Source organism: Vulpes lagopus, chromosome 6 (genome assembly GCF_018345385.1).
Source record: "Vulpes lagopus strain Blue_001 chromosome 6, ASM1834538v1, whole genome shotgun sequence".
In the NCBI taxonomy this organism is placed as follows: domain Eukaryota; kingdom Metazoa; phylum Chordata; class Mammalia; order Carnivora; family Canidae; genus Vulpes; species Vulpes lagopus.
The window spans coordinates 3,332,799-3,359,533 of NC_054829.1; the positions used below are offsets into that span (position 1 = coordinate 3,332,799).

The following is a 26,735-nucleotide window of genomic DNA, read 5'->3' on the forward strand; positions in this document are numbered from 1 at the left end:
GATTACAAGAACATGTATACAAACCTCTTGTTCAGGTAGATTTTCTGCAATTTCTCCTTCATCAACTGCTTCCCCTCGTTCTTCTTTCTCCCTCTTTATCTTTTGAATTCTCTCTCTCTTCACATTTCCTGCACTTACCAGCACACTCTTCAAAGCTCGAAGACCAAAGTCATAATGGCTTTGAGATGAGAGTTGCTCATCACACAGTCTGAAAGAGAAAAGGTCTGCCTTAGGACAGTACACTCTAAGCAGCCAGAGTCAAGAAATCAGACATGGACAGTTGGAACGATGTGCTGTGATTAGAGATGAACCCTAAGCGGCATAACTCACATGCATTAGATACACGGTTGGGGATGACTCTGGGGCACTCACTTAAAGAAAGGGACGATTTTGTTGGCGAGGACCTCAGCAGTGCGGAAGCCCTGCGAATACAGCATGACTTGGGCGATGAGCTGCCGGTCAGGCTTGGTCATGGCCAAGCTCCGGAACAGCTTCTTCAGGTTGTCGGGAAGGTTGGACCTGCCTGCATAGCCAGGGTTCATGGTGATGAAGATGGCCATGTCTGGGCTCACTTTCACTTGCTTGTTGAGCAGCTCACAAGTAATGGGGGCAGAGGCTGAATGAAAATCAGAGAACAGTGTTAAAATTTGTGATGTTCAAAAACCACGCTAAATTCTCCCTAAAATTACAGACAAAATCACCCATTTCCCTGCTGGCCTCTAAAGCCCAAAGCCTAGGACTGCAGAGGAGTTGCTCTCTGGCCCTACCAGCACATCACCCCACCTGGGCAGACCCAGCTTTGCACACCTCACCTACATGAAAGCTACATGAATGTAGAACAAAGTCACCAGGGGCAGGAAGCACTTACTTTGCTTGCATATTATTGTGTGCCATGAAGTTAACATAAGGATAGAAATGTAGCCCAACAGTAGTTGCAGAAATAGAAATCAATGTGACACTATTGACTGGCTCAGATCATGAGGACTGTCTTTTCCGGGGATCCACCATTAGTACCCACACCCAACCTCCATTACTCCATCACAGAGGACGAGCATATAGATACTGCTTTCTCTGAGACTCCTTTAGTTTCACTAAGGAGGTCTCCAAGTCCTCTGGTAAAGACAAGTTCCTATTATTCAGAATGAAAGCAACACTAAAAGTTAACTGTGCATGTAAACCATCCACCACCGGTGCCATTACTTCCTCTAGCACCCACGCTGCCCCTACCAGGCACGCCTGGCTTTGTACAGAATGAGACAGAGGAAGCCGCCCCTGGAGCCTCTCAGAGCAGGTTCTCCTATAGTGACACAGGGCACGTTCCCAAAGCTCCCAGGAAGAACACTCTGCCAACAGACAGCCAGGAAAGCTGGCTCTGTGGCATGCAGAGGTGGGAGGGGGAAGGGAGGACCCACACGGGCCCAATACTCGATGTGGATAGATGCTATGGGAGGGAGCATAGGGACTCTTGTCCACCAGAGGAAGGACAGCCAGGGTTTGGGCTGTTCCGGTCTCTGAGCAATTAGACTGCCTACACAGTATCATCCTGAGTCTCACCACCCTGTCTGCAGCAGTGAGTCCTGGAAGTGAAGTTAAATTATAAAGTGGCAAGATGGACCCTGGCCCACACTTTCCCTCTGCAGTTGCTAAGTAACTTGCAAAGAAAAAGGAAGTCTCACTCTTATCACAGTTGGGGTTGGAGTGCTCTCTCAGTGCTTCCTGAATACACTGCACCTGCTGTGACACAGCTGATAGCATCCGTTCCTCCAGGCGGTTGAACTCGTCAAAGCAGCCCCAAGCACCCACCTGGCAGAGCCCAACAAAGATCCGTCCCATCGCCTGAAACCGGAGCAAAGAAAAGAGCTAAACCATGTGCCTCCATGCTGATTCCATGGCCCCCATGCCAGCCTGAGCCCTCTGTCCACTGCCCACCCCATGTGGCTACGGAAGGGACAACAGGCTCCCACGAGAGCAGGTACTTCATTGACAACATGAAACATACACACGTGGTACATCACACCTCTCCTCCTGGGCTAATAAAATCCTAATGATAGACCTGTTATTTTTATTCTATCACCTTCTGTTGACTAAAAAAAAAAAATCTTGTCCATAATAGTTGTTTATTCCCAGACACAAGCACTGGCCATTTCTTCCAGAAACACACAGCTCAAGTCAGTACCAAAGCACATATGCTACACAACTGACTCAAAATAACACCATCCCCAGGGCTCAGAAGGGCAAATGAGCCATGCTGAGCTGTGAGGTCCACAGCCTAGAGAGGGGTCCAGGCATGGCGCACCCCAGTGGGCCTCTCAGCCCATTAGATTTTAGGTGGACTCAGAAAGCTGCTCACCTGGAAATCAAAGGTTTCATCACAGTTGAAGACTAAAACAAAGCGTCCAAGCTGATGGCCAAGAGCTTTGACAGACTCTGTCTTCCCAGTCCCGGCTGGTCCTGTCATTTAAAGAAATGTGACTGAGTACTTGAGACCACGGGGACTCATCTTCAGCTTTACACAATTCATTTACAAAATCAAAGGACATGTAATAACCGCAAACAAATCTAAGATTCTAGAATGTACTAGCTATGTAATTAAAAAATATGCTTAAAACCATTAGTTTAATCTTTACAAGTTATATTTGCCCTCTGACTCTATCTGTCCAGGTCTGTGGAGTGACTTACCGAATGGGGACCCGCCCAGCCTGGCCTCCAAGGCTTGAGTCATGGTCAAGTAGCAGCGGTCGGTGAGGGGAGTCTGCACCAGCTTGTCCTGGACACCCAGGTACTCAAAGCCATAGTTAAATTTGGCATTTGCCATTTGGATCGACAACTGCTGTAGCACATCAGTTTGCTTAGGGTCAAAGTAAAAGCGCATCTGGCTGAGCCATTCGAAAGATTTGGCGTTGTCAATTTTGCTTTTGATCAAGGATCGAGTCACATCCCTCTGGTGAACCAGCTCTGTAATCTGAAAAACGGTCACTTTAAGAATTCATCATAAACTGGAGAAGTACAGTGCATTTCTTGAGGATGCGTCATTGAATAGACTTTTAATTTGAGATGCAAGATTCAGTTATAGTGGCTTTCAGTAAACATTCCAAAATGGAAATTCACTTTTAAAAATATAACTGTTATTCATACAATGAAATTACATAGAATCAAGAGCTGCAGCAGGACCAAACAACCAACAAAACTACTTTAAGTGAAAACTCTGCAACTAGCAGGACATGAGTCTTCGACCTCACTGTCTGGCCCCTGTGGGCTGGGCACAGCACCGTTGCTAGCACACCCAGGCCTCCCGGTACCACCCCCTTGGCGCTGCTTTGAGAAGAGATGAGGAGCAAGAGCGGAAAACTCTGATCAAAGCTCATCACTTCCTGTTTACCGGGATGTGTATATGAAATTTCCTGCTCCAGCATGATCACCTGTCAATAGGAACAGAGAGCCAATACCCCCCCCCCAGAGTTCATTAGCATGCCACCTCCTTTTCTCCCTAACACCAATCAGAGAATTTCATAAGCATTGTTTCCCGTAGCTGTTTGAGCTGAAGGCACAAGACCCTAACTGGTGAGGAATGAGTCAGACACGGGACTAACCAAGTGCTCCAGCTTCCGCCTTCGGAGTGGCGGCTGCTCCATGAGGACTGAGTCAGCCAACACGTTGAGGGTGACTTCCACATTGCTCAGCACAGAGTGCAGGGGTGCCGCATCCCCACTTCCCCCGATGCTGCTCAGAGCAGTCTCCACGTTTTCAGACCAAGCAATCTGGGCTGACAAAACTACAAGCTGGGCCTGCACGACACAAGACACAGGACCCAAAGATCAGTTTAGACACCAGCCAGTGCATTCACCTTTATGCTGACCACTTCTGCTATATGTTACCTGGTACTTATCAATCCATGTGATATACGTGTTTGGATCGATTGAAGTTGCTTTACCAAAAATCTCAACTTCTGTAACAGATTCAGCAAGAAGTTTAGCCAGAGTAACTCTCATTTCCTTTTCTACCAGTGTGAGCCACTCGTTGATTTTGGGATGTTCAGTAATTGACACGGGAGTTTTAAACATAACCTGAAATAAACATAATTTAAGAATGAAGATCTGCAAGGACAGGAAAGAAGCATTCATAGTTATAATAATCATAATTCAACTACCTCCTCTCCTTCACGGGATGAAATACCCAAGACGACAGAGTTATCCTCATTTAGGATGATGCTTGAAACCCCAGCAAACATTTTCTTGAAATGTTTCTGTAACTTAGCTACATTCTTACTGTTTCCAATGATTTCAAGCAAATCTTCATCACCCACAAAATAGAACCTAAAATTAAAATAGCATCCAAGTTGCTAAAGTCTTATACATAAACAAGTTCAATCAAAGCATAACTTCAAATCGTGGGAAGGGAAACTGGATTTGGAGGGCAGTGGACAATCTCCAGTCTGAACGAAGATCACATCCAAATTTCTCCCACTGAAGAAATTTGATCCTCAGCAAAAGATCCATATTTACTTAACAAGATACCAAAAATGAAGTCTACGGATTTCATGTCATTCATCTTATTTCATGGACTTACTTTTTAAAAGCTTATGTGATTTACAGTAAGCAAACTGTTCAGAAAGGAAGAAATGGCACTTGGAAAATAATCAGCTAAATTTTTATGAGTTATAAATTGCATGGAAGGGTGGATAATAGTTCCAGTGGAGCTTAATAAACAAATACAAGGAAGAAAATCCTTTATAATTAGGAATAAACACACAAAAAGGGAGTAATAGTCATTAAGTGGATTACCAATAACAAAACTCTTGATATCAAAGTTGACCAACACACAGAACCAGAAGAGAGAGCAGACGGCTCTTGAAATTGAAATTATCTTACCTGGGGAAAGATGATCGCTCTCTTTCTAGGTATTCTCCCAATGCCTTCTGGATCTTTCCTAGCAGGTCTGCCAATCTCTCCAGAGACCTCTGAACCCCCTGGATGTTCAGAACATCCATAACAAGGGGAGACTTGGATACTTTTTTCATCAGAGCCAAAAACTCTGTGCTGATACTACAAATCAAATTGAAACCGTCATTAGCTTTTCAGTGAAAAACAGTTACCAGCCACATCTACGACTCGGCTCTTTTGCTCCCTGGCTCCACACCGTACCTCTGGAACCGCTGGGTTTCCACTGGCAATAGGTGCTTGATATCTGCACTGCCCGTGAAGATGCCTTCCAGGTAGACCCACCGTCGCTGCACATCAATCCACACGTCAAAGAGAGCCATGATCCGATTCAGCTTGTCTTCCCAGCTTAGGGCATCTTCTTCGAAAACCTAGTGCATAAATGGAAAGCAGAGCTCAGCTGCTAAACTTTTCATTCATAGATATGCCAAAACTTACTAAAAAAAAAATATATATATATATATATATATATACTATATATATATATATATATGCAAGTTATGTCAATTTATTTGACTCACACTTTAAAAACAGGTTTAAAGGTATAACAGAGAAAGTACAAGAGAATGCTCGATAAGAGAAGGGAGGCTTCCCCACGGTACCTTGTAATACGGAGACAGCTTCATGGCTGAGACGCTGTTGATGTGCTCTTTGACCTTGTTGAAGAGGTCATCCCAGCCTCGGATCAAGCGACACTTGTTCTGGTAGTTAACCAAGTCTAACTCGTAAGTATTCCATACCTCTCTTATCTGAATTAAAACCAAAAAGAGGAACATTATCAATATGTGGGCATTCACCAGCTGTATAAGCGACCAAGTGTTATGAGGACAAATGGACTACAGATACAGCTGTTTCTACTCAGCTCCAACCTATGGCACAGCCAAAAACATGACGTTAAAAACGGCTATCAGTCAATTACTCACCTGCTTCAAAAATTCTTCCAAAGCCATCTCCCCTTGTGCCACAAGCAACACATCCTTGACAATAGCTTCATTTTTCTGCAAGTCAACATCCCAGATTTGGCCAAGGGTGAGCTCCGAAACAACCCAATTAACATGAAGCCTTTTCATCAACTGCTTCCAATGGCGATCTTTAAGTGCTTCAGATTTCAGTTCAATCACCAGCATGTTTATCTGTGGAGAAAGTAAGCAGAATTACCTGTGCAGCTGTGTTCCTAATGGACACCCAGGACTCCAGCACTGACTTACCTTCAGGTAACCTTTCAGAAGCCTCTGGACAAACTCATAGGATGCGTACTGCCGTAATCGAGCAGGGAAGTTTTTCAGTTGGTTCAAGAGGCCATCCAAATTTTGTCGAAGCTGTTGAAAGAAACATAAGATGATATTTAGTCCACCAACATTTCCTTTAAGTGGTGACATATCTTAAAAAAAAAAAAAAAAAGATGGTTTTAAGGCGTGCCTGGGTGGAGCAATCGGTTAAGTGTCCAACTCTTGAGTTTGGCTCAGGTCATGATTTTAGGGTCATGAGATCAAACCCCATGTCAGGCTCCATGTTCAGTGGGGAGTTTGCTTCTCTCCTTCTCCCCTTCTCGATCTTTCCCTTCTGTTTTTCTCTCTCTCTTTTTAAGATTTATCCATTTATTTGAGAGAGAGCACGAGAGCACAAGCAGGGGAGCAACAGAGGTAGAGAGAGAGAAGCAGAATTCTTGTTGGCTCCCTGTGGGGAGCCCAAGGTGGGGCTCATCCCAGGACCCTGGGATCATGACCTGAACTAAGGTAGACACTTAACCAACTGGGCCACCCATGCACCCCTCAAAAATAGTTTTAAAGCAAATTTTCTATCAGTCCAGATGAATACTGTAAATTACCATCCTGTGACATTTTGTGAACTCACAGTAGATTGCAAAGCTTTTAAGTGAAATCTACAACTCTCAACATATGATGTTATACACAACATCTACTTTAACTAGTATACCTTTCGAGGCTGGACGGAAACCCATGGCTGCTCCTTCATCTGATCAATCTGCTCCCAGACCTTGGAAAGTTCTGACCAAACACCTTTGAGATCCTGCAGTTCTTCTAAGGCCACCTGTGATTATGACAGTGGAGCAGTGAGCCTCTGGACACAGAAGCCACTGCAGGTCTGGCAAGGCCCTTAAGATGGACCTGGTCAAGGGCAGAGCCAGGACGAGGAGCCACACCCCTACCTCCCTGCTCCTGCAGTTCATACCTGGACACGCTCTTCACTGCCGCTGAGAAGTCCTGTATCTGTCAATTCTAGTGCCTCCTTGGCCTTTGCACACTTCTCCCGGTCATCCTTCAGCCTGCCAAACTTTCCTTCATATATGGTTAGAGCCTGAAGTGCCTCCTCTGGGCGAAGATTGCCCTGAAAGCAGTCAAAGTGCAGAATTGCAGTGCTAGGTCCCAGGACAGATACATGCTTTAGCTCTGAAATGGTGGGGAGAGCCCACTGAAAGTCTGCAAATTTGTGATTTCTTAAATATGTTTCTAACAAGTAAGTCTTCAGCAAGACATACACTTATGATTCCTGTACATTACTGAAAGGAACTTTTACTTCTGTATTTGACATCAATAAAGTATGAATAAGAAAGATGGAGCACCAGGGCACCTGGCTGGCTCAGTCAGAAAAGCATACAACTCTTGATCTTGGGATTGTGAGTTCAAGTCCCATGCTAAGTGGGTAGGTGGGTGGGTGGGTAGGTCGGAAGGAAGGAAGGAGGGAGGGAGGGAGGGACGGAGGGAGGGAGGGAGGGAGGACGGACGGACACCTCTCTATTTAGCCACTATCTCACTAAGTGCCTTGGGCCAGACAGAAAGAGAAGAATCAGGACAGACTATGGCTTAGACAAGGACACTCCTGAGTGAAGGGGACATGGCTCTTGGGGGCTGCCAGCCATACCCTCCTTAAAGCACACAGCTATTATGTCAGTTACCAAGAGAAGGATGAGAAATCAAGTAGTCCTCAGTGAAATGGGTTCCAGTTGAGCATTAAACTACTATTTGCTTACTCTTCATTCTAATAACTTGAAAATGACTATATAAAATATCACTGAAAATTTAAACTATAACACCATACTAGCAAAAAATGGCAATAAAAAATAGTCAAGTTTTGGTGATCAGAATCTTGCCTATTGATCATTACTCCCTTCCCTGCTGGAGAGAATATTCTGCATAAGTACTGGCATTTGTGAAAGATCTTAAAACAGGGGCCCTCGAACCAAAATTAAACACAAAGTAGGACCTTTGGGTCCAACAGTACAGACAGGGCTGAGGCAGGACAGAGCTCTTTGGGGTAAGTAGAAGGCTAGATCCGCCACCGGGCCTGCTGTGGAACACCTACACCCTAAACTAGAAAACCAGATTAACATCTGAAGTATAACCATCTTTCCCCTTTTCTTTCCTGTCTATGTCTGTATGCTTAAACAAATCAGACTGAATTCTGCCTCAGGAAACGGGGAATGCTGTTCTGTATTTGCTTGAGCCTTGCACACACTGTCACCTCTGCCTGAACCCCCTCCCCACTATATGTGTGACTTACCAGCTCTCCTTCCTCCCTCTGGTCTCCACTCAGATACCACCCTCCCTACAAAGCAGCACCCCACCATCACCCAGACCTCACCCTCTTCTACCCAGCCCTCGCCCTTTACCAAAGCACCAATCACTACCTGACTCATACATATTTTCCTTGGTTGTTTTTTACCTGTCTCTCCCTCTCCCTACCTCCATGGGGGTAGGGGCTCCTGTTCACTGCTCTAGCCGCAGCGCCCAGAACACAGTCAGTGCTCAATAAACACCTGAATGAACCAAGAGGATGGACGGTGGCAGGTCCTGTGTACAGAAGTAACTACAGTGACAATGAGAGCAGAACCTGCCTCCCACAGCACAGAGCTAGGCAGTGGCAACATAAGGCTCAGCCTGTGTTCATGAGAGATTAAATCCTAATTCCTAAGTATGTCTAAGTAACAGGATACATAAGAACAGGAAAAACTTTAATTTTTAAAACCACCTCTCGACTTAAATGATTATCATGAGGGGTTCAGGGTAAAAGAGGTCTAAATTGGCTTTCACTTTTCAAATCTACGACATCTAAGTGTTGTTTTAATTATGAAAAAGAAAAGTCCTCATCATTGGAAAGCTAAGCCAGAGCAATGCCTTCTGAAGTGTGTGAGAAAGGACATCAGATCACGCTATGGATTTAGGAGAGGCTGCTGGGGTGGTGCGCAGGGCTCACCGTGACAGGCTTGGTTTTCTCCCAGTCTGCCAGCAGGTCTGTGGTGCGGCTCTCCACGGCCCGGTCCTCCTGCACAATCTTCATCTGCAGGTTTGCCACCTGCTGCTGGATGGCAGAGTCCTTCCGCCGCATGATGTCATTGAAGGCCCCCCACTCGCCCTCTATGTTGTCGATGTAGAGCCAGGAGGGCGGGAACTGGAACCTCTGCTTTTCCAGCAAGCGCTGACCATTGCGGTAGAGCTTTGAGAATTAAGAAATAGAGTTTTTTCCTTTAACAATAGAAATTATCGTCAGGTCCCCATATAAAAGGAAGACTCTGTGGCTGTCGAACACATATCAGTACATTCACTCCCTTCCACCCCAAGCCTGTTGAGGTGGCTGTACCCAAGCAGCCTGGAGAGGACTGAAAGCATGCTGCTGGCAGTGCTTCACCCCCAACTTCCAAATCAGAAAAACAAATGCATGTGTGAGGACTCAACGATCAACAGCTAAAGTAAAAGATTTAAAAAGCAAAACACAGTGGTTCTCAAAGCTCCACACATTTCAGAATCACCTGCAGAGCCGATTAAAATGCAGAGCCCCAGGATGCCAGGATGTGCTTTACCCTGGACACCAGGTGGATACGAGAGTGACAGTAGGGGGCCATGTGTGCTTTAACTCTAAGTGCCTACACAGCCGATGAGGAGAATTTTAACTATGCACGGAGCTCACCTCAACTTGTTTTTCAAACTGTTTTATCTTTCGTTTCAAAGACTGTACGTAAGTGATGAAGGTCACGGCGTCGGAGGTGCTGGCCGTGTCCACTGAGTGCTGCTCCAGCTCCTGGCGCGACTGTTCAGAGAGAACGCAGAAATTTAACACAGAGCCGTGGTTTACCAGTAGCCTCGTGATGCTGCCGGGACCTTGGCTCCTCACCTTTGAGATCTGGGAATGGAATTCCGTCATGTTCGATCCGAGCATCTGCCCAAATTTGCTGAGAACCTCCTTGTGCCAAGAGTCGTACTTCAGGTTGACCTTAGATTGAACCTGCAGGTGAAGAGCCCACGACACGATCATTAGTTCCTTCCTGTACCCTCATCACCCACGGATGTCCCCTAGAGCTGGCAACCACGGCCCCTTTCAACGAGACAGCAGAGCGCACCTTGCCGTAATCTATAACTACCGGCCCAAACTCCTTCTTGGTTTCTGCATTGTCAAAAGTGCCTCTGGCCTTCCTTATCTGAACCAGGAGAGCCTGCCATTTGTTGAGATCCTCCCCAAGTCTGTTGTAGATGTTTTCAGCCTGCATGTCCCACAGGCACTGATACTGAAGCCAGACCTGCAGGCGAAGAGCACAGTCAAAGAGCACAGCTGGGCTTTTCACCCTGTAGAATATTCATACTTCATTAATAGGACTCACTTTCTTTCGACATTGTTAGAAAAATCACTTCACATTCTCAGAATTTTCATATTGAAAGATAAAATTTACTGCCCTCTGAAATGAGAGTTCATGTCCCACTAGACTTGTTCTACCGTTCACAGTTTGCTTTACAATAAGCAATAGTTATCTAGCGTGTTGTATTATAGACACATCACGTTCATTAGACCTCATACTCACCATATCTAAGACAGAGTTTCTAGCATAATGATGGAGACAGGGAGCTTCTCACCTTGACGTACTGCTCGACCTCAGTCACGATGCCCATAACTGCAGAGTAGGACTCCTCCAGGGCAGCAGGGCCATCAGGCATCCGCGTTAAAGCGTTCCGGTAGAATTTCTCTTCCTCCGTCAGCTCGTAATGCACGCCCACCTGAGCAAGCAGAGCCAGGAGGAACACATGTGGTGTGTACAGAAATGTTCACCTCAGAGCCACCTTTCACTGAATTCCAATGAACTGAAGGAAGAACTCGCTATAGAAATAGCATCTGAGGGATAACATCCACCTACCCCAGCCACAAGAAATCAGAAGTCTACTCAAACTTCACGCAACCAACAAAGGGAACATCAGATCAACTACAAGCTAGAAAATGGGGCATCACTATGCAAGAACAGTTACAGAACCCTCTGAGCCCTTGGAGCAGAGCCATTGGAGACCTGAGCCTCTCTGGGAGCAAAGCACAAAGGTGGTCTCTAAAGAACCAAGATTACCGTGACCACATAATTACACCGGCTAGGACAATGGAAATGACGACCCAGTAATCGTTTCAATGGTCTGAGTGTTGCCCACATGCCAGGCACTGTTGTAGGCACAGGAAACAGCCCGACAAAGATCTGTGCTCACATGGGCCTACATTCTGTGGGAAGAGAGACATGGAAAAGCAAACTACAGAATGGCAGCAGGTGAAAAGCACTGTGGAGACAAAGCAGGAAAGAGGAGGGCCAGGAGTATGAGGTAGGGTAGGTCAGGGAAGGCCACACTGAGCAGGATCAGGAGAGGGAAGGAGTGAGCTGTGCCAATAATTTTACTACGAGAAGTTCCAAGCAGAGAGATCAACGAGTGCAAAGGCCCAGGGGCAAGAGCCTGTCTGGCATGTCTAAGGAGAACAAGATGCCAGTGTGGCCGGAGCAGAGTCAGTGAGCAGGAGGCAGGTACTCCAGTCAGAGAGGCAACAAGCAGCATATTCCGTGGGGCCCAGCACTCTGCCATGGGACGTGGGCTTTCATGAGGAGTGGCATGGAAAGCCATTGGTGGATTCTGGGAAGAGCAGTGTCAGGACCAACATGAAATCTAAGACTGCTGTTGTGCTGAAAATAGATTTTAGGGGAGCAAAAGCAGACACAAAAACCCACCCAGAGGAACTGTAGGAATCCAAGTGAGGGATGATGATACCTTAGACTGGTAGTATCAGGGGATGTGGGCAAAAAAATATCAGGGTGAATTTTGAAGACATAGACACTGGGAGGCCAGGGTGACCCCTCGACTTAGGCCTGAGTGGGTTAAGGGTGGGGAAAGGTAGGGAAAGGAAAGGGAAAGGTGGGAGCAAATCTGAGGGAGGAGGTCAGAGACATTTTCAGTTTGATGTGCTCATCAGCCTTGTGGAAATGCCCAGGAGCCAGCTGGAGCGAGGCTCTCGAGGTCCAGATAAAGGCTGAGATGAAGGTGGGAACAGAGTCATCCCATAGGGTCCGTCTTAAAAGAATGGACTGGGTGGGACAGAGTACTGGGAGGAGGAGCACACAGAACAGGTAGAGGCCAGAGGAGGGAGAGCCAGAGAGGAGCCAGAAGGGGACACTGGCCAGAGAGGTGGGGGGACAATCAGGATAGCCCAGCAGAACAGCAGGAGGGGGTGCACACCTGTCATATCCTGCTACTGACACTTCTCAAGGGCTGGGATGACTGCAACAGGTAAAGGCTGGTGACCCTGACACCTTAGAGGTAGGGACCTGGAGCAGGTGTACAGACAAGTCCTTTGTGTTTTTACCAAGGGGAGCCAGAGCAAGAGGATGACAGGGGTCAGGCTTATTTGCTGATAGGAAATTCAGCAGAGGGAGGAGTGCTGAGCCTCAGAGCAAGGACAGGGGACCCAGCAGAAGAGAGACTGGCTTCAGTTCCATCAGATGTGGAGACAAACAGGACAGCAATGCAAACAGAAACATGGTAAGTTAAAAACAGAACATGAATAAGAAATATCCTGCAGTCTGCACAGACTCCCTGAGCAGAAGGAATCAGTATCCACAGCTCGGCTCTGATTAGCTAGACACTGTCAAGTTTTGGGCTCATCACTGCTAAGATTGTGAGTCTATAGGTGGTTGCTACTGCAAAAAAATCTGAGGGCTGAGGGATCCCTGGGTGGCGCAGCGGTTTGGCGCCTGCCTTTGGCCCAGGGCGTGATCCTGGAGACCCGGGATTGAATCCCACGTCAGGCTCCCGGTGCATGGAGCCTGCTTCTCCCTCTGCCTGTGTCTCTGCCTCTCTCTCTCTCTCTCTCTGTGACTATCATAAATAAATAAAAATTAAAAAAAAAAAAAATCTGAGGGCTGAGCCTATGTTGCATATGTTCATAGCTAAGACTTTCTACAAGAGCTGGTCAAAAGAGAGGTTGTGGAGATCTGCTGATGTGAAGTAATATTGCTTAGAGGACAGGGACTAAACAGTTTTTCGGGTTTTCCTTTTGCTCCAGAGCAGGTTATTAAAACTGTATCTGGGACTTGTTTTAAAATAATCTGGTGGGGGAAGGGAAGGGAATTGAAATTTAAAATGGCCACATAATAAACAAAGCAAGTTGGTGTGAGCTCTTGAGATTCCTAGATTTATATATATCTATAAATCTCTATAATAAAGTGGGAGTGGGGAGGAATAGGAATTAAGATTCCCAAAGAAGTTCACGGAGGGAATTTTTCTTTCTTTTTTTTTTTTTTTAAAGATTTTATTTATTTATTCACGATAGACATAGAGAGAGAGAGAGAGGCAGAGATACAGGCAGAGGGAGAAGCAGGCTCCATGCCAGGAGCCTGACGCGGGACTCGATCCCGGGACTCCAGGATCGCGCCCTGGGCCAAAGGCAGGCGCCAAACCGCTGAGCCACCCAGGATCCCCCACGGAGGGAATTTCTAAGAGCCTACTGAGATCAGAACTACAGAGGCAAGTATTTGGAAAGGCAGCCACAGGAAAACTGTCAGATCACACAAGGCTTCCTCTAGCTTTCCCTTAGAATGCTGAGCCACAAGTCTGGAGTCTGAGAAGACATATCAAGAGCAAAATTTAAAGAGACGTGATAGAGGCGCCACAGAGCCCTGGGGAGGCTGGTCAGAAGGCCCACAGTGTAAGTCTCTGGAAGGCTCACCTGGTACCTCTGACTTTGGATCCTGGGAAGAGACAGCACAACCATCTTCCAGGCAAACATTTCCTGATACAGCTTGTACCTGCACTCTTCAATTGGCGGATTCAAATAGATGACCTGATTGGTTATTCTCAGCTCATGAACAACATTCTGTAAAAGAAAGATTTCATTTCTTACTCAGCAATGAAGTAATAAACTTCATTTTTGAAGTTTAATAAATGGCTTTTATTACACGTCACCTAAGTGTGATTCCAAGGTACTAATAAATTGGTGAATGCCTACAGAAGCCACTTTTCAGTAAAATGGTACTGAACATATGTGTATATGACTGCTCAGTAATCATCTCAAGTAAAGTCAGGTGCTGAATGCTTAAGTCTGAAACTGGGTAAAAAGTATACAAATTACAGCCTTTTTTTTTTTTTTTTTTGGTCATACGAAGCATTAGAATTATTTCAAAGAAATGTTCTTGATATAAAATCTTTTTCCAAACTAAAAATAATAGTTTTGATGCATAACCCTTTCTCCCCCTAAATTTTATTAACCCTCTTGAGTCTGAACCATGAGTCTGTTACTTTATTAAGAGAACGTGGTCTTCTATATTTCATGTATATGGTCCGTGGCCCTCCCCTAAGGGTTATAAATCAGAGGCCAGGCACTGATTAGGTTCCTCCTGGTTTCCCATGTGTAGGTGAACACACAGTAGGTGCTCAATGGAGCACCATCTGATTTAATGTGCATGGTGATCTCTGTACACAATGACCTTGGGACCCAAGAACCCTGTGCCACTGATGCAGTGACGAGGCCGTCAGACACATGCCAGCATGGATGCAGGTTTACATGTCAAGGTGAGGCTGTGCCACCTCCCAGTGCCTGGTTTAAGCTAAGCAAGAATTCCAACTCTATCACCATGAGTAGTTGTTTTACTTAGATATACCCATTTGCTTTTCTGCACCTTCGTACTTTAAAGAGAATGCTCTAGGGATAAATATATGTAATATTCAAGAATGAAAACATTTTTCAAGCATTAAGAGAAAAAAAACGAGAAGGTAACATCTGGGGAGAAAAAGAATAGCTGATTATTTCCCCCACATCAAAGTTTTTACCTTCGGTTCTTTGAGGCTTCTGTTTTGTGAAACATTTTTATTGGTAAATTTAACACAAATTTACCATAAATTGCAACAAACCATATAATATAAAATACTGACTTCAGTCACATTTCCTAGGCCCCACAGCACAGTTTTCACATCTCCTTGATTCCTTCCAACTCTGACATTTTTCTCAGTTTTTCCTTGTCTTTCTCAAATAACCTTGACACTCTGGAAGAGTAGTGGTCAGGTGTTCTGAAGGGGACGTCTGATCTTTTGTCATGATTAGAATGAGTCTGGGAGATGTGAGGACAAGGACGGGGGTGGGAGGGGGTGGGGAATGGCCCTGCCAGCACATCACACACACTGCAGGCTAAACAATGAGTACAAGATAGCACTGCTGATGCCGACTTGAGTCACGTAGGTGAGGTGGTGTCTGTCAGGCTTTTTCCCTGTAAAGTGGCTCTCTCATCAGTACTTTTCAAAGGGAGAATCTTTTGTTTGATCTACTAGCAAACTGGATGCTATGGGAAATACTCACTTTAATCTTTGGCTCTCCACCAGGCTTGTGACTAACTTGAGGTGCATCTGTATCCATGTCAACTTCTGCTTTATCTTCAGCTTGTCCAAGAAGCACCTGGGTCCAAGCTCTCAGGCCAGCTTGTAGGCGAACGCCCAATATTCTTTCAATCTACAGAGAATGCAGGATCAAAGAAGAGTGTTCCTTCCAAGTTAGCTCAGCAAGCAAGTCAGATAGAAAACCAATGCTTCAGGTCAAGGATGACAGTTGCTACCACACCCTTAATCTTACCCTGGTTCCCCATCTCACTCTGTCCCTCTCTCAGTCCCAGACAATCTGACCTCCATCTGGAGGCTAACACAGTCACCAACCCTCTGACTTGTAAGGGACAAGGAGATGGATGCAGATGCATTCATGGTCTCACTGCTCAACATACTAGAAAATTTATAAAACAAAAGCATTTTCCTAGAAGCCTCAGAGATAAAACTACCAATCTATAATTTGGAAAATAAACCATTTTTTTTTTTGGTAAAATTGAGATAGAAATTGACATAAAACATATTAGCTTTAGATAGATAACATAATAATTCAATATTTGTATATACTGCAAAACAACCACCAGGTAAGGCTAGTTAACACCTGTCAGCACATACAGGTAACAGTTTTATTTTAACAAGTAAGGAACAAAGTCTTCTCTCTGATTGTAATGAGACAAGTGAATGCCATCTGAATAGGACACGTGTATGTCCTCATGCAAAGTCTGTCTTGGGTCACACAGCCATCCTAAGAATGGTATAATGGCAGCTGTGATAAAATCTGAGACTTTCAGGAAACTTGGAAGACTGAGGTTTGTTAACTTTCCTTGGTAGTGTCCTATGTGTGGATACTCTGCATCTTTGTGGTTACAGGCTTTCTCTTCCTTTCTCTCTAATACACTTTGGGGTTGCCCATCCACCACCTGTCCACTGCCATGAAATATCCTACTTTCCAGGGCTCTCCATGATGCTGACATCTGTCAACGAGAAAGCCACCATGGGGTGCTAAGTTTGTTTCAAATACACGCACAGGTGCATAGACACACTTCTCCCTACCTGTACACCTCTATAGGGGTGAGCCTGATCCTCTACACCAGGAGTAAGAGGTATTTGGTTGCTGGGCATTTTTTCTTTCTTTCCTTCCTTCTTTCCTTCCTTCCTTCCTTCCTTCCTTCTTTTCTTTCTTTTCTTTCTTTTTTTTTTTTAATTAAAAATGATTTTTTTTTTGGAGGGGGGGCACCTGGGTGGTTCAGTCGGTTAAACATCTGCCTTCAGCTCAGGTCATGGTCCTGGGGTCCTGGGATCGAGAACCATGTCAGGCTCTCTGCTCAGCAGGGAGTCTGCTTCTCCCTCTCCCTCTGTGTGTGCGTGCTGCACTCTCCCCCTCCCCCTCAGATAAATAAATCTTCAAAAAAACAAGTTTGTTTTTTTAATTAAGTTTTAGGCCCAACAAGGGGCTTCAACTCATGATCTGGAAGGTCAAGCGTTCCATGCTCTACCGACTGAGCCAGCCAGGCACTCCTGGGCATTTCTTTTTAAATTGGGTGGTTGAGAGGAGGCATCATGTCAGAGAAGGATGCCTGGAGGGGAAGGCCAGGGAGGACAACCTGTTACTAGGTGAGCAGGGAGGTAGGAGGCTGGCAGATATTCAGATAATATAGAGAATTCCCTCACCTCATTACCTGCAACTTGGAATGGACAGAAGCATTGCCAGTACCATGTAGCTCAACTCCACCGTGAGCTAAATGGGGTATCTCGAGGGGAAACGGGACTATTGCTGATAATTTCCACGGGAAAATGCTTTTCAGTGACAAACTAATAAGCTTATAAAACAGAGTCCACCCTTATGTCAACAATGGAAAACTTAAAAACAGTGTAACAACCCATCCCTCACCTCCATGTCAAGCTTGTTGACCCAGATGGGTAGGTTGGAATAGGAATGCAGATTTAAGTCATCCACGGCTTTCTGGACTCTGTTCAAGATCTCGGAGAAGGTCTTGTGATCATACATGCAAGTCTCCAGGGAACGAACCTCCAGGTCTATTTTTTCTTCAATAATTAACAGATCATCCACCTAAAGGAAGGTGTATTTAATATTCAAAACACCATTCACTCTATTCATTTATGTATGTTCTTCTTGATTAACGTATGTTTAATGCCTTCTTCCAGGAGGACCTAATCCTGCACGTTGGTGTGAGAACACTTATCCCACTCCTGTGCTTTTCACAGAGGGAAGGGAAATGTATGGAAAGCATCAGCCTCTCCCCACTCCTCCCCTGCTCATGGGAAGGGTGACCTCTGACTGAGAAGTCTGGGACCAGGAAATGGCTGTGCTCATAGCAGCAGGCTGGGTGCCAGGAGGCTAATAGCTGTCCAGCTGTGCCGGGGTCTGGGAAGGAAGTCTGGGTCTGAGATGGGCCGAAAGCAAGGGCCGTGGCCACAGATCTAGAGCCCACTGTCCAAACATCTGTGTCAGTAATAAAGCTCTTGTCTCACTCAGTCAGACTCCCGTGTCCATCACCTCTCCATTGGTTTTTGAACTCAGGCTGTTACTTAACAATCTTCCCAGAGCCCACCACAGTCAAACAGCCCAGCCAGAGAGTAAAAGAGCTGCTCCTCCCCTTCAGCTCACACGGCCCAATGTGGTATCGGTCAGAAACGCCTCCTGGGAGAACTACCGTGCTGAGTGAGCTATTACTACCTTCAGTTCATTCCCAGGACCCTAGAGGATGCAGGGAGTAAATCAGATCACACCTTTTCTTGGAAGTTGAAGACGGTCTCCGCCAAGCGCTGCACATATGGGTCGAGCTTGTAGGATTCCCACACCAGTGCAATGCCCTCTGCGATCAGAGCCTGCACTTCCTTTTTCAAGCCCGCCACTAAAAGGGAAATGGTGTTCCGCTCTTCCACCTTCTCACAGGTGCGCTCATAGGTGCGCACACTCTCAATCAGCGAGATGGCAAATGGGTACAGCTGGTTTGCTTGGTGAGCCTTGTTCACAATCGCTAGAGGGACTCGGAAACCAAGCCACTTGAGGTTTCGAACTTCTTTGGAAAGTGTGATGATCTCGGGTAGGAAGTTAACTTTAAGCTTCAGGACGTTTCCAGTGCGCCCCCGGACTCGAGTGCTTTCAATGGTGAAGATGCGCCCCGAGACACCAAGGTTGCGCTGCTGCACCTTCCGTGCCCAGTCATCGAATATCTCCTGAGTGTTGAGCTTCATGCGGAAGCTGTCCCCGTCCTGCTTCAGCTTCTGGCCCTCCACATGGTTCTCCCAGCCCTTCCCCAGCACATCCTCTACACGCTTCATGTAGGCACTCAGCTGGCGGTCGATCTGCTTCGCCCAGATGATGGAGCCTGACACTGGGGGCAGGTCACGCACATGGCTCATCTTACACGCCTGACTCTGTGGGTACTGGACCTTGAACTTGTCGTGGAGAGACTCGATGTCATCTTTCACACGCTGAATTAGCTGGGTCTGGTACTCGCGGATGGCCCCACGGATGTGAGGCCGGACAAATAGTGCATTGAACCTGGAGAAAATCCTGAACATCTCGTTAGCGTTCTTGGCTGTGCCAAGCTGATCCCTAAGGCGAGCAGTGATGCGGGTCTCCACCCTGTCGATTCGTTCATCATATCTCTTCATGGCGGCCTCCCAAGCTTCCGTGCCTTCCTTGGAGACATCTAGCCCGTCCACTTCCTTGACATTCTCATAGGCAAGGTTGACCTCCTCAATAGCATTCGCATCCGCGGCATCAAAGAGAACCTCTGCTACTTTCATGTCCTGAGGCTCAGGGACCTCTCCTTGATTCTGTTGTGCAACTGCTGTGACCTGAAAGGGATCCATGACAAAAAAGTTGATCACATGAAGGCTGTTGTTCCATTGTACACCAGGAGCAAACACTGCACAATATAGTCAGCCCTATCTGTGGGTTTTTAACTTTTAGCCAAATGTTTTATAACCACAACCCAACAAAGCTACGAGAAATACCAGAGAGTATATTCTAACTCTGCATGTAAAGATCTTCTGACAATGTAGTTTTAGTTCTTAAGCTAAAATAACATGTTAAAACCTAGGTTTTGGATACTTGCCTCTTCAAAGTTTTGTCAACAATTAAAACTATATTGGAAAGCTCAGTAATTTGCAGGAACACTACATATAAACTCAGTATCCAACAAAGTCTTCATTTTTGATTATTAAAACTTTAATTATAATCCACAGGTAAATACCAAGGCAGAGGGACAGATGAAGGCTACACCAACTGGGAAGAATCCCTGTTCAGTTCCCCGAAGCTCCCAGAGAACAGAGCAGAGGATGAGCTTTACCTCAGGAAGCACAAGACTTCCACAGACATCTCTTGCCCACACTCCCACAGAATTATAAAGCAAGCAGGGGCCTTCATTTGGGTCCACAGATGTCTTGGATGAAATTCAGATAGTCTGGAAACTTGTTTGGGGGAGATCACCATTATTATTTTCACTAACCCCTAACTAAAATTTAGCATTTCCTATAATTATGAATGCACACAACAGTCACAGTCATTTGAAGTTCTAAGGCTTTGTCACCAACAAATACTTTCTCATCACATTTGTACATCTTTTTTTTTTTTTTTTAAGATTTATTTATTTGAGAGCGAGCGAGCGCACAAGCACGAGTTGAGTGCACCAGTGTGGGGAGGGCTAGAGGGAAAGAGAGAGAGAAGCAGACTCCCGGAGTGGGGAGCCCAAGGCGGGGCTTGATCCCAGGATCCTGAGATGATGATGTGAGCCAGAATCAAGAGTTGGATGCTTAACCAACCGAGCCACCCAGGTACCCCAGTTTGTACATATCCTGATTATCTTGCTTATGCTCATTACTACTTGAAAATTACGATATTAATATGGCCCATCACTAGATCTTGCTATTTTATTTGTTCATGGCAAAGCACAGAGATTACTAGATCACAATTTAGATAATTGTTTCCTTGTAAACATGTGCATTTTATTTCATGCATTTAAAAACATTCTGAGTTGCAGGGGGGGCACCAGGTGCCTTAATCGATTAAGCATCTTCATTTCGATTGACAGACGGGATGAGCACTGAGTGTTTTTCTGTATGTTGACAAATTGAACACCAATAAAAAATAAATTTATAATAAAAAAAAGTAGAAAAAAATAATAGAAAAAAAGCACCTTCATTTTGGCTCAGGTTATGATCTCAGGGTTGTGAGATCAAGCCCTGCGTCAGCCTCCATCCTGGGAATAGAGCCTGTTTAAGATTCTCTCTCTCTTTTTCCCTCTCCCTCTGTTTCTCCACCTACCTTCCTCTTCCTCTCTCTAAAATAAAAAAAAGGAAAAATAGGGCAGCCCTGGTGGCTCAGTGGTTTAGCGCCACCTTCAGCCCAGGGTGTGATCCTGGAAACCTGGGATTGAGTCCCACATCGGGCTCCCTGCATGGAGCCTACTTCTCCCTCTGCCTGTGTCTCTGCCTCTCTCTCTCCCTCTGTGTCTCTCATGAATAAATAAATAAAATCTTAAAAAAAAAATTAAAAAAGATTTAAAACCCAAGAAGTCTAGCTCTAGGGCCTGTGCATTTTTAGGGGAGGGATGAATGGATGGAGAAGATTTGGACTAAATACAGAATCACTGCATCACAGAGAGAACAGTGACAGGATACAAATGGAACTCAAGCACTTAGCACAAAACACAAGTGGTTCATGTGCATTCTAAGAAAAAAAAAGGAGTGGGGGGCGCCTGGGGGGCTCAGTACATTAAGTATCTGTCTTTAGTTCAGGTCATGATCTTAGGGTCCTGAGATCAGCGCTACATGGGGGAGAGGGTCCCTGTTCAGCAGGGAGTCTGTGTCTCCCTCTCCCTCTAACCCTCCCCCTGCTTATGCTCTCTCTCGCTCTCTCTGCCCACCACCCACTCTCTCTTTAATAAGTAAATAAAACCTTAAAAAAAAAAAAGAGGTTATAAAAACTCATGTACGTGTTTTAAAAATGTGATACATACCTGTGGCCTCAAGACCCTGACAATGACAGCTCTCAGCTGTTCGTGCTGGCGTCGAAATTTTCTCATTTGGTCAAGGCGGGCCTGGAGCTTCCTGTGAGCAGGATTGATTCGCCACACCATCTTCAGATTTTCTTCTCTTTTTCTTTTGACAATGTCTCTCAGTAATACCTGAAGCTTCTCATATTCATCATCCCAAGTCTGAAAGACTTCAAAGCATGCGACCATAACCTAGGATATAATTTACGAAAGCAAGCTTATTATTACAGCATGTTTTCATCTCCATGCCCTGAGGATGGTTTTCTGATATATTAAAACTTACTTTTTCAAATTCTTCATAAGCAACATGCATCAATTTTCTGGTGCCCAATACTTTGAGTAACTGAGAACTCAAGTCTCTTGAAATTGCCTCCACCAAACGCAGTGCCCTCTGAATGGGATATTTTGTGTTTCGGATCTTTCTCAAATGGGTGAAAATTGCAACAAGTGCCTGCCTTATTTTGTCCAGCTCAGTGGCAGACAGTAAATCATTCAGAGGAAAATCTTTCATCAGAGGATTGTAGTCATTCACAGTTTCCAAAGCCTGTTTTAGACCTAGATTAACAGAAATGGTTAATGGTTTTCATATAAAGTAATACACATATAATATAATGTTACATGTCAACCATACCTTCATTAGGGAAAAGTAATACAACTAAGAGGATACTGCTTACAACTTAACACTGGGTAAGTAAACTGAAATACAGTCTTACAAAGGAACATTCTGATGTTGCAGAAGAGTCAGCGACACAGAAACCGATATTTGAAAAAAAGAACATGTTATTAACAGGATGATCCTCTGTTAATTAACGGACAGTCTCGTTGCTTTTTTAAGAATATCAGTCAAGTCACAAATACTCTAAAGGCTGTAGGTGATGGCTCCACAGATTTAATTGTTTCCTATACCATCTAAATGTTCTATAAATAACATTAGGTTTAGAAAAACTGTAATTTTATCATCCTTAGGAACACTAAAATGTAAATGTTATACCCATGGCTCATATGAGGTGAATGTGTTATGGACACAGAATCCCAGAAGCACCTGGGTCTAGTCTACTTTGATTCCTCCAGCATAAGATACAAAAAAATTAAAAAAAAAAAAAAAAGTATTAGGAAAGAAATAAAAATTTATGGAGTATTTAAAAACAAACTTCAAGGTGTACCTTTTAGCATTAGTATCAGGTAACATGTGCAATGTGCTCCAAGTAACTAGAAGATTTCTACCTGGAAGTTCCTCAAACATTTAAAATGTGGGCAGCATGCCTTTTTGGGAGGGGTAGGAAAAGAACATGATGAGTATCACAGCCCCGATTCCTTGTTCTAACATTCTCTGGTGGTCAGAGCTGTAGAGAAATGCCTAACGTGCCCGGTATCCAAACCTTTGAGTGCCCAGTGTGTGCTAATAAAACATCACTCACACTGTTGTGCATTCAGGAAACTAAATTTATCTTGATCACTTTTCAGAACAGGGAGGAAGGCAGAGAATGGGGAAAATGGGGCAGGTGAAAGAGGAAGAGAAAGCAGTGTTCAGCTCTCCTTCCACAGTCCTGTGGGCAAACAACTTCTGTTTAATGTCAACTACCTTCCTGCCTGGATCGTCAAAAGCACACTTGACTTCATACTAAAAAAGTAACTATCTCCTCAAGGAACCAGGTAACTGAGAAATAGGAGGAAAATTCTAAGAGTCCAGGGATTCTCTACTCAGGCCTAGAAACTGGCTTATGTTCCCAAAACTCCTGAAGGGGAAGGAAGGTATATGGGAAAATCATTTTCATTACCTAGACCTGGGGGGAAAGGAGACAAGACACGAGAAGAAACAGGAAAGATGGTTCATCTATTGACTTTCACTGAAATTATCCATAAGATCTCACAAAAGCCAAGTCAATAACTTACTGATCACATTATTAGTCCTAGTTTTTACCTGTGTCAGTGTCAAAACTGACAGTGGCATGGAAACGCTTGCCATGTTTCAAAATATCCAAAGTAAGGAGAACTTCTGGGCTCTCTCGTTTCTCCTGTATGCGGTATAATGCACGTTCCAAGTTTAACCAAAAACTAATTTCCTGCAAGGCTGTTCCTGAGGCAGGGTCTCGATCAAGTTTGGTCACCTTTAAGGATAAATAATATTCAAGAGTATTCACTATTTAAATAAAGGTAGAAAAGTATCATTTAACTGAACACATGCATTACAACTTAATCTTTATATTTCAAGTAGATTTCCTTTCCTGTTGATATTAAGTGGTTTAATAAGTGAAAGCAAAGGCACATAAGACAGCTGAGATCAATATTCTCTCAAGGTTAATATTTAAATAACTGCACGCTATCCCAGCACAAAGGAGAGAACCACTAACATCATTGGAGACTTCATCTCACTGACAAAAACTCAAACCAGTTTGAGATATTAAAGAATACAGTACTTTATAAACACATCCAATACCATGCTCTTACTTTTTGAATTTCTCGTATCCAACGGTTAACTCCTGATTGTAACTGATTGAGAAAAGTTGGGTCTTCAACCTTATCTCCAAAGTCTGTAACTTTTGGCTTTTCTCCACGTTCATAACATTGTTTTGCAACATTTGTAATAATGGGATGAATTGGCAGGCTGATCTCTGGAATTTCAATATTTTGCTGCAAGTGAAGGAGCCCCATTTCAAGTTCTGCGATCTTTTTTTCAACAGAAGGAGCCATTTTATCACCATCCCTAAAAAGGTTAACAAACACTTCAAACTTTAGTGTGCTGTTGGTCTCCAAAGGGCCTATTATCTTAGGTCTGTCAAACATTAATAACATATATCTTATTAATGCAACAGAATTATATCCTCTTGGTTTACTGGCTTTGCCGTCTCAATTTCCGAATTTACATTATCTTTCACAGTGTCTTGTGAACACTAAGTGAAATAGGACATTCAAACCAACAGAGGAAGAAGGGTTTTTACCTGTCTGCCTTGCCAGACTCTCTGATATAGGACTTGAAAAAAGGAGCCACCGCATTGCTAATGAAAGAGTGCAGGGTTTCATATGGGGAGTCTTCACTGAGTGTGAGGACTCGGAGCTGAGAAGACACTGGTTTGTCTGCATCAATTACTGGAGTACGTTTAATGAATGCCAAGCTAAAAGAAAGCAAAAAAAGAAATTAGAATACAAAACCTCATTCCTAACCAGTTTTAGTAACTATTGTCCTCTTTGTGTTGTACGTAAATTAAAAATTCATTTGAATGTTTTAAATTAAAAATCATATTAAGAATACATAAAAAAAGAATACATTAAAGAGCTGCTTTTCTAATAGTGAAACACTGCTTTTCTTTCTTTACTCAGGTGAGAACAACTGAATCAAGGTCAAGGTTTTGGGTGACCATGAAACCAGGCAAAATTAATTTGTTTTTTTTTTTTTTCTTTTTTTTTTTTCTTTTCAAAATTAATTTGTCTAATGTATGGGTTGAGTTCATAACCTTGCCCTCACTCACAGGAACCTCCTTAGTAACCGCAAGTTACAAGCCATGATGTGCTTAAATCTGATCATATGCTCATTTGTACCATTCATTTATGGCACTAAGTCACAGATTAGCTTTAATAAATAACAGTCACTCACAGATTAAAGTGACAAGGAGGCATTCCAGGCCCCCCACAGCCTGGCCTAAATCTACTCTTCCAGTCTTATCTCCTGTTATGTACCCCCTTCCCTACCCAAGACACTGCTTAAAATAGATGTCCCATTCTCTGAACATTACATGCCTTTGTGTCTTTGCTTAAGAAATCTACATTCATCTGCTGAAATTCCAGGTAACCCTCAAAACCCAATTTTGGCATTACCTCTTCCATGGGGCCTTCCCTAACCAGAATCACTCTCGCCAATCTCCATGTTTCTTTTTTTTTTTTTATTTTATTTATGATAGTCACAGAGAGAGAGAGAGAGAGAGAGAGGCAGAGACATAGGCAGAGGGAGAAGCAGGCTCCATGCACCGGGAGCCCGACGTGGGATTTGATCCCGGGTCTCCAGGATCGCGCCCTGGGCCAAAGGCAGGCGCCAAACCGCTGCGCCACCCAGGGATCCCAATCTCCATGTTTCATGGTATTCTGTGCCTCTAATACTTTGCCAAGTAGTACAGTTAGTGGTGTACCTGCCGAGCTTTCTCCCAAAAGATCACAAGCTTCTGGGAACCAGGTTTTATTTCCCTGCATATGTACTGCTATATCTTACATATAATAATAGATGCTCAAAGATGGCTAAATTAACCGTTCAAAAAAATTAGTATTTGAATTTTCCATTCCCAGGGCAGAACTTTACACATAATACTTTGTTATTCTAAAAAGTCATTGAAGCCTCCTGATGTGACATACTGAGAAGGAAAAAGTCTTAATAGCAACCCTACCAAAAATGCACAAATATGTATCACCATTGGTCTGTACTTCTCAAAAATGTCAGTATCATGAGAGACACAAAATTAGATTCCGGATCAAGGGAGAATTACTGTAAGGGACATAATATTGAGACAATCTGAATATGCACATGGTACATAAAGAGTGCTATTGTACCAGTATTTCCTGAATTTAAAAATTGTACCAAGGCTATGAATAGAAGTGTCCCTGTTCTTAGGAAATATACTAAAGTCTTTAAAAAAATAAATAAATAAAAAAAATAAAGTATTTAGGCATAAAGGGGCAGGCTGTCTATAACTAACTCTTAGACGGTTCGAGAAGAAAAAGAAAACAAAAAGCAAAAAACGATAATGCAAATGTGGCTATGTTAACAACGGATACCTGATATCAACTGTATATAATTCATGCAACTCTTTTGTAAGCTTGAAATTATTCAAAATAAAAAGTTTTAAAAAACCAATGCAATATAAATTAAACATTTACATACCTAAATTTGGATATGTCTACTGGTGTGTAAATTGGCACCATTTCTCTAGGTGGGAAAAACCTGATAACATGCATTAAAGACTGTAATGACAAATGCATCTGAACCAGTAATGCTTTCTTTAGGGATTTATACTAAAAAGAATTAGACCTCTACCTAAGAATCCTTATTAGGTTTTTACTAGTCACTTATAAAATAAAGAAAATTCTGAGAATTTCTGAGAATAATCTGAGAATTATTATTACACATGTTAAGTACATAACGGCTCAAACCTAAAATGGATGCCATGACG

At 44.0% G+C, this 26,735-nt stretch overlaps 1 protein-coding gene across 1 annotated transcript in view; it reads right to left on the reverse strand.

Moving 5' to 3' along the window:
• Nucleotides 1-26,735, reverse strand: part of DYNC1H1 (dynein cytoplasmic 1 heavy chain 1) — a 68,336-nt gene that overhangs the window by 32,104 nt on the left and 9,497 nt on the right. Inside the window, exons 3-31 of the mRNA XM_041758019.1 lie at nt 24,519-24,692; nt 24,028-24,283; nt 23,501-23,687; nt 21,863-22,134; nt 21,544-21,771; nt 18,305-19,381; nt 17,445-17,624; nt 15,537-15,686; nt 13,914-14,060; nt 10,799-10,939; nt 10,291-10,467; nt 10,065-10,175; nt 9,861-9,980; nt 9,150-9,389; nt 7,128-7,283; nt 6,873-6,986; nt 6,146-6,256; nt 5,861-6,070; nt 5,540-5,686; nt 5,142-5,308; nt 4,869-5,042; nt 4,148-4,313; nt 3,876-4,064; nt 3,591-3,785; nt 2,680-2,962; nt 2,351-2,451; nt 1,677-1,836; nt 373-616; nt 25-208 (exon numbers count right to left, since the gene is read on the reverse strand). Coding sequence (XP_041613953.1) covers nt 25-208; nt 373-616; nt 1,677-1,836; nt 2,351-2,451; nt 2,680-2,962; nt 3,591-3,785; nt 3,876-4,064; nt 4,148-4,313; nt 4,869-5,042; nt 5,142-5,308; nt 5,540-5,686; nt 5,861-6,070; nt 6,146-6,256; nt 6,873-6,986; nt 7,128-7,283; nt 9,150-9,389; nt 9,861-9,980; nt 10,065-10,175; nt 10,291-10,467; nt 10,799-10,939; nt 13,914-14,060; nt 15,537-15,686; nt 17,445-17,624; nt 18,305-19,381; nt 21,544-21,771; nt 21,863-22,134; nt 23,501-23,687; nt 24,028-24,283; nt 24,519-24,692 — 6,061 coding nt within the window. The remainder of the gene's footprint in view (nt 1-24; nt 209-372; nt 617-1,676; nt 1,837-2,350; nt 2,452-2,679; nt 2,963-3,590; nt 3,786-3,875; nt 4,065-4,147; nt 4,314-4,868; nt 5,043-5,141; nt 5,309-5,539; nt 5,687-5,860; nt 6,071-6,145; nt 6,257-6,872; nt 6,987-7,127; nt 7,284-9,149; nt 9,390-9,860; nt 9,981-10,064; nt 10,176-10,290; nt 10,468-10,798; nt 10,940-13,913; nt 14,061-15,536; nt 15,687-17,444; nt 17,625-18,304; nt 19,382-21,543; nt 21,772-21,862; nt 22,135-23,500; nt 23,688-24,027; nt 24,284-24,518; nt 24,693-26,735) is intronic.